Source organism: Trachurus trachurus (assembly GCF_905171665.1).
Source record: "Trachurus trachurus genome assembly, chromosome: 1".
In the NCBI taxonomy this organism is placed as follows: Eukaryota; Metazoa; Chordata; class Actinopteri; order Carangiformes; family Carangidae; genus Trachurus; species Trachurus trachurus.
The window spans coordinates 24078570-24094191 of NC_139891.1; the positions used below are offsets into that span (position 1 = coordinate 24078570).

A 15622-nucleotide genomic window follows, 5' to 3' on the forward strand; every position below is an offset into this window, starting at 1 on the left:
CAGGGGGAAGGTCTAGATCTGAGTATTTCTTTTTCTCCAGAACTGTACTGCATGGATGCCATCAGGGTGTCAACAGAGTCTCTCTGTTGAAAATAACTATTTCTAAATCAGTGACTCTAGTTTCTTAATAGAATTATATATGTTCGGGGCCGGGCAATTTTAGGCAAAATTAGGCAATTTGAAAGTGAAAGCTGTTCATGTTCAAAATGTTTTCAAAAATTCTGTTTTTGAGATTTTCCAAACTTTATCAACCATGACTCCAAAATATTGTCAATTTTTTTCAGAAAGATTGAAAATGTATTTAGCAAGAATTGGATGGTATACGTTTACAGTACTGTTTACAGTCAAACGTTTTCATGCACTGTAGGCTCAATTTTTGATAAATCAAAAATCTGTGTGGATCGTTTTTGTAGGACAGTCTGAAGATGCTCTCTAGCAAGTTTGTGTCAATTGAGCAAACATTGTGGGAGATAGATAGGTTTAATAAGAGTGATGGACTTCATAATTTGTAATGAGTTTAAGTGGACAAAGGTTTCTGCAGTATTGGGGCTACATTTTGGTGAAAATTGCAAAACTGTAGCATGAACCATTGGTTTGGTTGGAATTTTCAAAGTTTTTGAAATTAAACGCTTATTATAGTATTTGTGTGAAATAGAACTTAAGCTACCAACGTCTAATCAGTTCCTCCGTAAACCCAAGTGAAGAAATTGTGTTTTTCAAGGCCTAATCCACGTTTTGTGAGGTCATTATGACCTTGACATTTGAACACCAAAATCAAATTTGTTCATCCAGGTGAATGTTTGTGCCTAATTTCGTTAAGGAGACTCTGAGATAATTGTGTCTCTGACAATGGGACGTAGAGATGGACAACCAGAAAGCAATATGCCTCTGGCTCTGGCTGTTGCAGGCCCCGTAGCTAGCAATTGCAGAGATGGTCCATTCAAAAAATGGGTTAATAATACCTAGTAATGTAGATAACTACATTTCAACTCACCTATGTTGTCCTGAATATTGTTTTAAACTTATTGATGCAGATCGTTTGACAAGTTTAAACAAACAGCTAGCTACACAAGAAACTGTCTGAGTGGAAGAGAGGACATGAGTCCATGGTTAAGTTTTGATTGTTCCAGATTTTAGATGTGACCTTCAGCTCGAGCTTGAAGCACTTGACAGGTTTCAATACTCAGATGAATTTTCACTGACACTTCAAATGTTTTCAGGTTGGAAATCCAGCTCTGTCTTTAAGATCGGTACTGCCGCAGCAGTAGAGAGGAGGTGAATGGAATTTCACTGTTACTATGAATAATCCACAGAAGATGCTGCCAACAGGTTTTATGGAGGGCTAGAAAGTATTTTCAATGAAAACCGTTCACAGTGATTATTCAAAGTAATAAAGGGATCTCTTCTAAACAGCACAAACAAAACTCCAGCATTGTACAGGAGACAGAAGTCAAAGAAACAGACATCTCCAAACCTAGACAAGTGAAACCAAAACTAACTATTATTGATTGGAAATTGAGATTTATTTGCGGTGGTTAAGGTAAGCGAACAAGGAATGTAAAATATAAGTGAATGTCCTCACATCTACTGTAAGACCAGCGTGTCTGTGTGTGTGTGTACTGTATGTGTGTGTAATTTGAGAAAGCTGACCCTTTAATATCCCTTCAATTATGAGTTTTCTTGTCTGTTCAACTGAAGACAGAAATCGTGTTACACTTCCTGCCAAACATGTTTACCCCTTTTGCAGTGTCAGACAAGTAAATAATCTCTCCCAACAGGTTCAGTATGATATAGTATCTTTTTCTTTTGAGCTGACACTTGATCCTTGGAAGCCTCCTTTTACCTGCTGGGTCAGTGTGTCATGGGCCACCGCGGTGCTACAGTACATACATGATTTGTGTATCTGTAAAAGCTGGATCCTGAATAACAGGGATTCCGTTTTTTATGGCTTCGCTGCAAAAGCTGCAAATCATTTAGATTTTGCCCCACAGCAGAGCACACGGACATACCCAGTTGATGTGTGCTTTCTAGGTCACCACCATGATGGCCAGATGTATTATGTACTTTTGAAGCTAAAAGTGTGATATGCATTTGTGAGATTTGAAAACACGATATGTTTAATTATCACTAGGTTCTGTACGGTATCAGATCCATGCATTGAAAGCAATGTTGTCAGTCAAAATATGGGAGAACGCAGTGGTACTCTACCTCATAGCCAGGTTGTCGCTCCTGTTAGTGTTGGATCTGTGAATGTGTGTTTTTGAAACTTATGTCAGGGCTGCAGCTCACTTTTTCCTCCAGTTTAGCTGCAGCGTTTCTGGTTCTGATTACTACGCTGGACAGGTGACAGTGTCTATGCTCTGATAATAATAATGATCATATAATTAATATTTCCTTGTTCAGACAGTGGACATGTACTCACAAACAAAGGGGCTGTTAATTATTTATTTGTGGTCTCCACGATAAAGCCTGGTGAATGCTATTACTCTGAATGTTTAATTCAGACAGCAGTGAACTCTTCGCCTCTTGTTTTCAGTTCAACTGTTTCCTCTCTATGCTTGACATCATTATCTTGCTGTAGGATGAAACCCTGACCAACCAGTCTGTCTTCCTTTGTTGTCGGCCCTTCTCTCACCACCCTGACAGCAATATATAGTGCTACTTACTGCAGTATACATCAGAGGGTGTAGCAGCCACCTGTTTGGGAGTCATTCACTAAAGTAATCTGCCTGTAGTAACTGTATGCATCAACATTCAACACGTCATTTACTTTACTTTAAATTAACTTCATTTGCTGCATGAAAGCTGTAAGTTTCTAAAAATGCTTTAAGTGTTTCCTTTGAAATGGGCATGTTCATAAAACTCTGGACTCGTAGTGTGTCTTACAGACTTAAAACGGATTGTAGTTCAATCTGACATGGCAGTAGGAAAAATAATTGCATTTAATCGAAAAAAATTACCTGGAAAGAAAAAAAAACTATTGCAGAAATCATATCTATGACGGTTACTGCATTTTAAGGTTGCAACAGATCATTTCTTACTAACAAGTTATTAATGTTTCAAGTCATAATCGGCGGCGGCCCTTCTCAGAATCATGGGTTCTGCTGACGTAAAAGAGTGTGTGTGTGTGTGTGTGTGTGTGTGTGTGTGTGTGTGTGTGTGTGTGTGTGTGTGTGTGTGTGCATGCATGTGTGTGTGTTTGTAGAGAATAGAAATGTTATGTAAAGCGGCCTGGAGTAAACCCCCAACCCCCACCCCCTACCAACACACAAACACACACCCTTCACTTTATTTGAGCCAACTATGCATGACCTAGTTTGGGAACCTTTCAAGCTGAAAAATTAACTTTTTTTTTTGAAGTATCATCCTTTCCATGGAGGAACTGACAAGACAAACACTGGGTTTAAACGTAAGCACTTTGCCATGAACACTTGGGCAAGCTCTAATTAAACATGAATGATAAAGGCATGCCTTTTTGTATATCAGGATACAAGAGGAAGATAATCATATACTAGGAAAGTGAGTGGAGATAGGTTCTTTCTGCATCCTCTCCACCAAAAATGAAATATAGATCCCATTGCTTTTTATAGCTCTGAATGAATAATGTCCACCCAGTGATTTAGACATCCGCCTGCATTTAGCTTAACAAACAAATCTTTTCTTATTTATGACACTGGTGATAGGTTCTTATGACCAGTTAATCTTGGTAATTTGTGATTTATTATGTATGTTTCCCCGTAGTCACTCTGCTTTATATTACTAATACCTGCATGTTTCCATATCCTTTTAGATGATGCTGCATTTCATTCAGATTCTCACCTACCTTGCCCATGACTCAGGATCTTGTAAGAGATCTTTAAGACTCCTTGCGTGCAAGGTAAAAAAAAAAAAAAGTACACAAAAGACTGCCATTCAGCTACAGTATTACACAAAGCAGCACGCTATAAAAATCAGGGCATTCATCATGACACACAAGCATGCACTATGCTTTGTTGCAGCTCTGGTATTCAGTTTCCGCCGCCTTTATGCAGTTTGTTAATGACCTCAACAACAGAAGGGAATGTCAGCGGTAGGTAATAGAGTAGATCTCCAACTACAGGCCTAGCCTAGCGGAAATCTGGCCCTCTGTCACCAGACTGTGCTTCAGGAAGAAGTTCGAATGAGGACAAGACAAGCGTTCAAATCCCAGAAGCCCAGGCCAGCAGTAACCACACTTTTATTGGGGTGTCAAGTCTGGCCTCGAATGTGTGCTGTTGTTGTTGTTGTTGGCGGCCACGGCAGCAGTGGTGTTGTGCACTTGTGTATGTACATGCACGGCTCTGCGTGGGAGAGGCAGAGTGGAGACTTTTAACATGGTTTCCCTTCTGTGCAGCAAAAGCGCCCGATCATTGTGCCACTGTATCATCGTGGTCCTTTTAAAAAGATTACAGCCACTGTTGGCATTTTCTCCAACACTCTGCTAGCACAAGGTAAAAAAAAAAATCCACTTATGTACCCCCATGGCTATACCTTTTTAAGATAACATTGTTGGACATTTAGATCACATCTATAACATTCTTCTCTAAGGCATTTTAACTATTTTTATGCTTCCATGCTGGAAACAGCCAGAGCTGGAGGCCTATTGTTTTCAGCTTGTCCATCTGTTTGTCTACATATCCGTCCCATTCTAGCGGACATGCACTTCTTCAAATTTGGCACAAATGTTCACTTGGACATCAGGATGAATTTACTAGTCTTTTGTGGTGAAAGGTCAAGGTTGTGGCAGCTTAAATAAACACATTTTTGGCCATAATTCATGAATTTAACTCATGCTAATTGTAACTCGATTTTACACAAATATGTTAACAGATAAAATGCTGACATTTTGTATCAAAAAGGTCAAAGGTCAACTTCACTCTGACATCTGTATTTGATGAGCGCTGCACAGAGAAAGGATGGGTATTGTTGCAATCGGGGCAGAAATGCAATCAAGACCAAATCAGCCAGGAAAGTCAATATTGACTTTAACTTTCCCCTTAAAACAACATAAATAGATTGTAGCGTATTAAACCAGCTGTTAACACAACATTGACACATTATCACCTTATAAAGTTACTGTGGTGAACTTGTTTGCAAAAATAGCTCATTTAAACACCCAGCACCCTCAAAGCAATATCAGCATACACTTGGATTCAAACTTCTGGCCGGATTCAATTTTCAATCTTCTTTTAGGTCTGTTTTGGTCTCCACCGTTCTTATTGCTGCTAAATGTGTTCCTTGGCTACTGGATAACTTTATTTTCCTGCTGTTTGATGCTGTGTAGGTGGCGTGTAGACAGCAGTTGGTGATCTCGACATTTATTCAGTATCAGTTCATGTCCTTAGTTACTTTAAATCAAATATTCTCACATTCTTGGTTGATAAATAAAATCTGACCAAACTTTTCAATGATTCAAACTGTAAGAGCAAAACCACACTTTTACGCTGTAGTCTGTAAAAGTCTGGTTTACATTAATGTTAAAGAAAACAATGTGTTTGAAATCATTACATGCATTTTTGCAACATCTGCATTATGCAGGATATCACATTTATTTGTAATGGTGTCATGATCAGGTTGTGATATTGCCCATCTAGACATTTTCTGTGCCTCATGTGGCCACATGAACTCCTTCATTAAAAGACTTTTGAGCTCTTTAAAAATCTCTTAACTCTTTACAGGTTTTCACCTTGCAGCCAAGGTCTGAAATGCCTCACAAAGAGAATTCATCTTTGCCAGACATTCATTTTTAAGGATCATTATTTATTTTTTAAGAACAATAGGGAGTAGGATTTCACCATTAGGACCATCTCTTACTACTCTAATCTTCAATACTGCAGCCGCACTATGCTTTACACGGACTCCAATCCACCCACATCAGCAAGTGAGGGCTGCCCAGAAGGCTCCTTAGCTCCATGTATTACTATTTGTTTTCATTCAGGTGTTTTATTTATTTAGATTCTTCTTTTTTTAATATGATATTAATTTAGTTGAACTATTTATCTGTTTTTTCTAATGGTTAAGAACATTGTGGCCCTTTTGCTGCTTCATGGTTGTCCTTGAGCATGGCAAATCCTGTCACACTAAAAATGTATCTCCAATTCTATGACACTACTTTCTACCTCTGCAAACAATTTTCAGGTTAAAAGTATAAATCTGCTTCACTTATTTGTGAGTTTCATGCGGAGAAAAGGCAAATATATGCTTGGGAGGAAAGGCTAATTTTCATCACTCACTGTCGGAGTGGACTGCTGCACTGAAATGCAAGTTTTTAACTTTGAAAAAACAGCATACACAGACAGTGATTTATACATGTGCTTGTTCCAAAGTCCTATGATAATAGTTCAAAAGACACTTTCAGTATATTTCAGTGCACATCCAATATGTATAACCTGAAAATATTACACTTTGATATGTTTACCATTGTTCCAGTGTTGACAGAAGTATAGTATAATCTATACCTGTCTTTAAATGGACCTTTACAAAGGATTATAGTAAATGTCCTGCCAAATCCTGTAGTGTCTGACACGGACTTCATCACTCATCCCAACAACAAGGTACTTGTGGATAGTACAGCACATCAAAACAAAGTACATCAACACACTGTAAATGAGTGTTTGCTGATTGCTGATGAGCTATTCCCAGAATCCTTCCCTGGGATATTAATTCTCTACAGGGTTTTGATCTTACTGAAAAACACGACCTGTTCATGCAGTGTCCTCTCAAACGGCTTGAAAGTATGCTCATAAAATGTATTTTATTGATAAATGAAATAATTAAGCACCACAGGGTGTAGAGAACCTATAGTGAACTGCTGTTAATTATTATTGTTAGTAGTACAGTATAGTATTTTAGTGCTATTGGTAAATGTAATTGCCTTTTTAAGGGATTAATTTGCTTTAAACATCACAAAACTTGCACTTGCATCAGTCCTGTTGAAAATTTAAATGCGATATTGATCACGTGAGTGTGGTAAAATTGACACCTAGAAAATATCAGCGCGGCCCTTCAAATGCCTGCATTTGCACCTACATGTGCCAAAATCCGTAGGCACATGTAACATGCCATAAAGCACACAAAAAAAGCCTCTTCACTAAACACGTTTTCTTTGGATACTGATAATGTGACTCTAGAGGTCCGTACACTGAGCACATGATGCCTACCTGACATTCATTACATTTTATTGAATCAAGTTACTGAGACGCTAATGATAGAAAAACATGAACCTCTTTACTTGAAGTCTGTCAGCACTTGTGCATAAGACACAATTTAACACAATTAGATGATTGTCTTCTTCATTTAATTAGAACTGTATATTAAATGGTTGACAGCACACACAGGAATGCACAAATGAATGCATAGACAGATGAGACCACAACCATTCCCCAACACCTTCACCTGTAGCATCCTTTTCACAACGAAGACAAGCAGCTGCATGCGTTATAGTCAGGGACCCATAATGCACTAGGAGCCCTTGTGCATGCCTGGTGTTGGGATTTAATTGGATATTAGTATCCAGCAGTGTCTGAATTAATCAAATCATTTCCATCCATTAATTTAGTGGAGGAACATACAATTACAGCCTTATTAGCGAGCTCTCAGGAGTATGCCTTTTCATCCCTCTACAGAACATTGAGAGTTGGCCACAGTCCAGTGCAAAGCATTCTCCCCTCTTCAATCTGGTGCCTCCTTCTGATCGGCACTCTGTCAATCTATAGAACCTGGCTGCAAGCTTACAGCGAGGAAAATGTCAGGCTACAGAAAGGTGCCACACGCTAATGAAAAAATCCATTCTTGGCCTTTATTTTGCATCTTTACCATTTGTCAGTTTATAGAATTATTAGGTCAGGGGGGGCTGAAAAGTTATAGAGTAATTTTATTTGCTGAAACATTGCTGTGAAACCCAGTTCAAAAAGTGTCCTATAGGGTGAAAAGAGATTTGGAGATTAAAGCAGCAAGCATACATAATCCAGTGCACTAATGTAGGTCATTTTATCATAATTTCCATATTTATATATTTCATACAAATCTGATTTGTAGCGCAGAGCTTTTTTTGATTCTTAAAGAGAATAAATACAGGAATTACACTTCTTTTAAAAATAAAATAAGAAGGGTTATCTAAGCAATAGGTTTAAATAAATATCACATAAATTCTACAGTTCTGGTTAGTGTGACCCTCCCCCCCACCCCCCCACCCCCACTTCTTCCTCTCTTGTGAATCTGAGTTAAAACGTTTTTTGCACAAAGTAATCCAGACTGCTCAGATGAGCAGCCATTTTTAATTAAAACCATTTACAGAGGAAACCAAAGTGAGAAAAAAAAGAGCCAAGGGATTTTACACTCTGTCATCCAAGGCTTCAGTGGATCAAAGAGTTTTAGTTGTGCTTTTTAATGGTTATGTAATATTTTTTTGCCTATGAGATATTGGGTCTGGGCACCATGTAGCTCGACGGTATCACACATTTCCTGCAGTGCACTTTGAGATTTCAGGCTGGATACGATAAGCCTATGTTTATGTCTAAGTATAGCTGTCAATCAATACAATACAACTGGTGCAACAGGACGGTGGAAGTAGACAGCAACCTCTAAAAATCTTAGATTCTTGCAATCTACCCAAGACATTTCTTTATGTATAAGTGTGTGTGTGTTGTATATGCATGAGTTGTATGTATGTATATGTGTGTTTGAGCCTGTCTGCCTCCCTGCCGGCCTGGCAGGCTGCCATGTGGCCCATCTCTTACTGTCATCCTGTCTGACATTAGGGCTAAGCTGGATCTCATTAGGACCAAGGTGGCAGTGATCCCGTCAACATCGCTTTGGCTCCTGCCATATGGGTCGCCTCCAAGGTAACGGGGCTGTATCAGTCTCCACAGAGCTGCAAGCCTTGTTATAGCACACACACACACACACACAGACGCAGACGAGTATCTACTCCCTAGACGAGTGTGTACGGTACATATAAACCTGAATAAACATGTCAAACTGAGAGGACATAATAAAATACTGATGATAAGATAATTAGGTTAGATCTGTGGGTGAGATTCAGTAGGAAAAAAGACACAATTCAAGAATGGTACAATGCGCTTACTCTACATTTTTTCATAAATAATATGAAATTATTAGGACAATAATTTGATGTACTATTTGAGCTATTAAAACTATTTAGCCATTAGTAAAACCTCACTGCTTGTTTTTCAATATATGTATGCCAGTGTGACCAACTCACACACATATCTCACCTGTCAATATAAGGTGGCAGGAAAAGGGTTTTCTTTAACATATTGTATAATAAAGGTTAGCAGTTAGCTGTTGTTGACCTAAGTGGATATGCAGTGATTTAACACTTACAGTATAAACTAACTTTTTTCCCACTCCCCTCTCCTGTCCTCCGTACTTATCCCTGCGATCTGAATGACACCAGCTGGACTGGAGAAAATGAAAACAGACAACTGAAAATGGCGCCGCAATCAGCACAAAGTTGCCTCCAACAAATTCAATCAGGAAAACTCCTTTTTTTTTTTTTTTAAATGTCTAATAAATCTCCATTTTGAGATTCTGTGCAACATCACTGCCCGAACTCAGTCTGGACTTTTCATGGTCAAATCACAGTCAAACATAGCAGGGCAACGTGCACTAACGTCCCACCAATGTCAAATAGAGCACCATATTTCTCTTACAGCCAATGTCTGAATCTTATCAAAGCCGAGTTAGCAGGAAGTCATTTATAGCTTTGTTTAGTGCGTCTTTGCTCCAGCTCATAAAAACTGTGAATTTATGACATCCAGTGCATAAATAGATGATAGAAATGTATTTTGTAAGAACACCAGTACACCCTTTGTTTAAAAACACAAAAATCACTCTACATCCAAATTACAGGAGCAACCAACCATCCTTTTGATTCACTGTAAAGAAACACCACCGTCTCTCACTGCGAGGTTCATATACCTGGCTACACATACTGTCTGCAGATAATGGCTTTGATATTCACACAGACATTAATTTACTTACTTCGACTACACATGCAACTAGGCCACCACAACACTCTGGAAGCACAGCAACTGTGTCAAAGTTGCACTTTGCCAGATTGGCGGCTCTTAAAGATTTTTTCCCTTTGGCCTGTTTGTTTTGTTTCGGCCCCCACCCTCACAATATCAACTGTTTATTTCATCAGTTTGGCAACAAAAGCATGTGATCAATCATTCATAATTTATGATGCTGCCAATGGCCTAGGGCCCATAAAAACAGATATTTGCATTACACAAGGTCTTAGCTGGACCTCCCGATAACAGACCAATATATTTTGTTATTGTACACACACACAGGCCCTGATAAGAGGTAAACTTTGCCTCTGTCTTACTGTAGAGCACAGGGCAGTGCTAGCAGAGATGATGTTGTGATCACATGCTACTGTAACAATGACCTGGACCCCGTCCTTTAATTCCTGTTCCCCCAGCCAGCGTCCCGCTGCCTTTCCCAAGCCCTGCTGTTGTTATTATTTAGCACTTCTCAAAGCAAACGCCCTAAATCCCTTGTGTAATACAAGTCTGGCTGTAACAAACTGGCCGTCCATTCATCTGATCCTCTAGAGAGACAGCCTATTGACTATTATACGGGCACAGTCATTGAAAAAAAAAAAAAAAAAAACATTATTTAGGAAAATGAAAACTGCTGCTCTCTGTAGTAAAGATAAGCTGGAATATTTATCACAATTTAGAGGACGCCAAAGGTCTGACAGAGCTACACCAACAGACACTCCAGTAAGTCGACATAGAGATGTCTTCATTCTCCTTACCTTGTCATGCCGTCCGTGATGCAGTTCTGACCCGGGTATCCTTCACCCCTGGCTGACATGCCTGGCCGAGATTTCCACGACTCCATTAACGCCGTTACGGGTGAAATTAGATTCAACAAAGGGTTGGACTGGTCCCTCACATCATGCCGCGTGAAGGACATTGTTCCTTGGGCTCCAATCTGGTAATGGAATGAGTGTCCACCAGAATTAACTCCAACAATGGCCGATGTGGGCATGCTGTTATTCTCTTGGTAATAGCTGCCATCATTGGTCTCCTGCTTAACCCCTTTAGACAGGACATTGTTGGAGAACACATCGGGCTCATAGTTCCCATTCATAGAGGAGACAGGGGGTCCTAAGATACCAGAGAGACTGTACTCATCAATGTTATTCCTCAGGGATAAGTAAGTGGTCTCAGATGCAGGGAAGAGACCAAGAGACGGTGCCTGCTCGCCATAGGGCTGTGGATTCATACATCCCTCATTTTTGTTTGGCTCATTCTTAATCTGTGTGATAAAGGGTGTGCTACTCACACTACATTTGGAGTTACCTAAACACATGCTCCTGTAGTCAGTCCCAGGCTCGTTCTTAATGTACTTAACCATGCCCATCTGGTCTAAGCCGACGTTGAACACCTCCCCGTCTACCATCTCTACCTTGGGGAACTCAAAGTTCTTGAAGTCTGTGTCTCTGGTCAGACCTGTCGCCTCTGGGCTGTTGGTGTCATTCTGCACCAGACCCAGTCCACCAGCAGGACTGGACACGGGAAACCCAGCAGAGGACGGGTTCTGTGGGCTGCTGACAGCCATGGTGCTCCCTGTGGCTGGACTGGAGATGGAGGGCCTCACTGTGTTGCAGTTGTTGGCGGTGCTGGTGCAGCTGCCACCCGTGGGGCTCGACACAGACGACCTAATGTTACACGTAGTGCTGCAGGACGGAGGCGATCTCACGCTGCTCATGCTCTGAGGGCTGGACATGGGAGACCTCATGACATTGAGCGGGCTGGTGAGTGGTGGCGAGCCCACCGTGGTGGACTCTACGGGGCTACATGTGGCTGAGTTCCTGCGCTTGATGTTGGCCAGAGTCGCAGCACAAGACGTCTGGCTGACAGGACTGCTGACGGATGAGCACACTGGTCCGAAGCACGTGGGAGGACTCGTGGTCGACGACACCATATTGTTGCTGCCCCCGGGGCTGGAGATGGAGCTGGAGGTCTGGGGGCTGCAGGACATAGACGAGGCCAGCATCGCCGCTGAGCTAACTGGAGTCCCAGTGGTGCATTCTCTAGGAGCGCCGCTCGATTGCTGGAAACCAAATGGCTTTAACTTTGGGCTCTTTTTGGAGCCACCCTGGGTCTCCTCTAAGGACCTCCCACACGCTGGGTACATCTTCCCAGGGCTGGTACTGCCCCCATGCTGGCTAAAGGCAAAGTCTGCCTCTCTGGCAGCATTCATATAGAGACCCATGGACTCAGCCACAGTCTTGGAAAGCTCCTTGGAGTCCATTTCCTGCTTATGACCGTGGAGAGAGTTGTTGAAGTGTGGGAGAACAAATGGCTGGTTCTGGCTGAGCCGGAGCATTGGCTGCTCCTGCTTCTTTGTGTTGTTGTCTTTGCAGTCGGTAGCCGGGCTTCCAGCAGGGCAGCTGACGTTGACTATGTCCATCAGGATGTCGCTGCTAGTCAGACTGGAATCCTCTGTGCTGCAGCAGTACTCCATGGTGCTGGGGACCTGAGACCATTTGTTCTCTGTGTCGCCTCCATCAAAGAAAGTTTGGTATCTTTTGGTCTCCATTGCTGGCTCATTGATTCACCTGAAAAATAAGGCAACAAGGAGAAAAGGAGAAAAGAGTGAGAAAAGTTCACGGTGCTGTTTTAATCCAGGTTGTTGTTGTTTTTTTTGCCTTCAGGCAGCGATTACAGCTCTCACGCAAGGCTAAATTATATATTCAGGAATATACTGATCAGATTTAAATCTACATTGTGAACATTGTCTCTTAGTTTTCAAGTCCTGTCTGAGTGAATAAAAACGAGGCTCATGATAAAGAAAGTGGCAGAAATACTTCCATGACTCAAAAGATAAATATCAGATTTCACATATTTTACATAATAATGTCTTACCTTTTTAAGACTCCATGACAAAAAGATGTAAACAATATGTGAAACCTGAACAAGTCCAAAGCAAGTCTGTACTGTATTTCCTGACTCTCAGATAAAGCTCCTTATCGCTGCTCTACAGGGGATGTACAGTGATAACTTGGAAGAAAAAAATGCATTGCAAGGGTTAATGTATGTATGTGACGTCGGCCGGGCTTTTTTTTCTTCTTCGTCTCCTTTTTCCTGTTTAAATGCCCACCTCTACTGCGCCTCTATTGGACAGCCGAGCCTCAGATCCACCAGCTTCATCAGGCTATTCATGGATTGGTCCGGAAGCTGTCACTCAATAGTTATAGCTCTTGCAGCCACAACATAGCTGCGACATAACTTGAAATGTTGTTTTAGCGGCCGTAGCAGCCCCGTCATGTGCAAAAGGCAATAAAAAATACGAGACACAGCCAATACTCAATAAATAACCAATCCCGGTGATAAGGCGTCGCTTTGGTTGATGTTTGAATGTTTATTTTGCATGCTACCGTGCACACTTTGAAGGGCTGAGCTCTCCAGCAGCCCAGATCTCTGAGTTAAAGTTGTGCAGGCTGACTGACAAATATCCCCCCTAACACATATGCGCTGTTGCTTGAACAGATAATGAAAAATAATGCAAAGATGTCATGTCATAATTCCTCTCCTACACACTCCAGCCGTGATTGTCCTGCCTCTGTAGGACATGCAGCTCTCTTGGCGATTCTCTCCATTTTGCGTTTGCGCAGGGTAAAAAAAACAAAACTAAATGAAGCTTTTTCATTTGTTTTGTTTTATTCGTGCTGCTGGAAGTTTTTTATATTTCCTCCGTGTCGAAGTCATCGGAGTTTGAGGGGTTTTATTATTATTATTATTATATGGAAAAGCACAGACGACTACGCGCACTTGGAGGAAAATATGAATTATTTAAGTCACATTTTTTTAGAAGAAGAATCGAGATATTTCTCAGCACCTACAGACAGGTGCGCGCAAGAATATGCAACCTGCTCTCGGTTTTAATTAAACAATGAAAGCTGATTTTGTTACATACGTAAAAGTACAGGCTGCGTAAACTTCTTGGCGACTTTTATTTTGGAGCAGACGCGGGGCTAACGGTCCCGGTTGAAAGTTATCAGATCCCTCTCCCACAGCACAGCGACCCGGGGGATGCGAGTGTAGCCAGTTATGCGACTGAAAGCGTTGGAGAGTTTGTTTTCTACAAATCCTGAGACCCGGCGCCAAATTAAAAGAAACGAAAAGAAAGAAAGAAAGAAATGCTCAGTCAAAACACTGAGCCGTGTCCTTCCTTACCTTAATTACGACATTCAGAGTTGTCAGGTGGCTGTGTTGCTGGGCAGCGATAATCCAGAGGACGAAGAAGGAAAAAGAAAAAAGAAAAAGACACGCAAAGCAAAGTCAATGAATATCAACAACTGCGCTCTGCACTACTCTTCCCAATACATAGTTTTCAGTTTGACAGCTACACACACTGGAGAAGTCTACTGCGTATTATCACTAGTAATCCTCAAACAGCGAACCCGCTGCTCCTGACAGGACGAACGGCAGCGACGGGTCGGACGACAGCGGCAGATGAGCTCACATTATGGCCGTAATTTTTGCAGATTACCGATTCAGGGGCCGCGGTTGAAAAAAAGAAAAGAAAAGAAAAGGAGTAATAAAAACAAACGGAGGAGTCTGTCGGACTTGCAGTCACAGCGACGTCATTCTGTGGACATGGACCCTCCTACTGCAACGAGTGCAACACAAACTCCGAGGAGGGGGGAGGAGGAGGAGGTGGTGGTGGTTGTGGTGGTGGTGGAGGGGTGAGGCAGAGAGGGAGAGAGGGGAGGGAGGGGCTCGGAGCGCAGGTAGTCAGAGCCGTCTGGAAATAGGGCACCGACCGTGTTCAACTACAGCGACTCTCAGACGAAGAGCCGTGGAGCAGCTCTGTCTCTCTCTCTGTGTGTGTGTGTGTGTTAGCACCAGAGATCCTCCGCAAGTTTGTTCCATGGCTCTGCCTGCGTTAAATCCTCCCGTCCTCCTCTCTCACCATACTTTACACCGCTTTTTGTTTTTTTGTGTCACCTCTGATAAGAAGAGGTCACACTGCACAGTTAACAGGCAGTTTGCAAACCACACAAATACATGAGAGAGGAGTCCTTTACCTAAGAGCGAGTGAAATCAAGTCGGTTTGTTGCCCTTGTAACACTGAGACGTCTGCCTCCACTAGGTGGAGCACTATTTCTATTGCTGCTCAAAACCCAAATCCATGGAGTGGTCAAGATGTCACTTAACTCTGTCCATGTCAAACTATGACAGATTGAATTGCCATCAGGCTGCAATAGCTACAAGGTTGGTCTGATATGGGCTATCAAACTATTACTGATTTTATTATAATGGTGATAATGTTTGGTGAAAGTAAAATGTGCCTGTGTCTATCAGTGACACCAACATCACCAGAAGTGGTTGTGACTATCACTCTGATTAAGCTGTTATTTACACTGTAGCCTACTGTCAATAGCTCATGGCATTGATGTGAGTGTGTGGACTTTGGTTTTCCTCCCGCAATGTCCAATAATCAGTTTAAACTCTGCAGTTGTCAGTCAGTGGAGTCACATTCTGCAGTGTTTCACGTGGCTGCAGTGTAAAAAAAAAAAAAAAAGAAGTGTGCATGTCAGACTTGGGCTTTGTAAGTG

The 15622-nt window shown here is 41.6% G+C and overlaps 1 protein-coding gene across 2 annotated transcripts in view; it reads right to left on the reverse strand.

Moving 5' to 3' along the window:
- nr3c2 (nuclear receptor subfamily 3, group C, member 2) overlaps positions 1-14640 on the reverse strand; it is an 80189-nt gene extending 65549 nt beyond the window's left edge. The window contains exons 1-2 of one of the 2 annotated variants that reach the window (XM_083972130.1): positions 14238-14640; positions 10808-12619 (exon numbers count right to left, since the gene is read on the reverse strand). In XM_083972130.1, the coding sequence (XP_083828256.1) occupies positions 10808-12600 (1793 nt within the window). In that variant the 5' untranslated portion in view covers positions 12601-12619; positions 14238-14640. Of the gene's footprint in view, positions 1-10807; positions 12620-12926; positions 13023-14237 lie in introns of those variants that run through there. The other variant, XM_083972131.1, reaches the window with a different exon arrangement.
- Between the last annotated feature and the right edge of the window lie 982 nt (positions 14641-15622).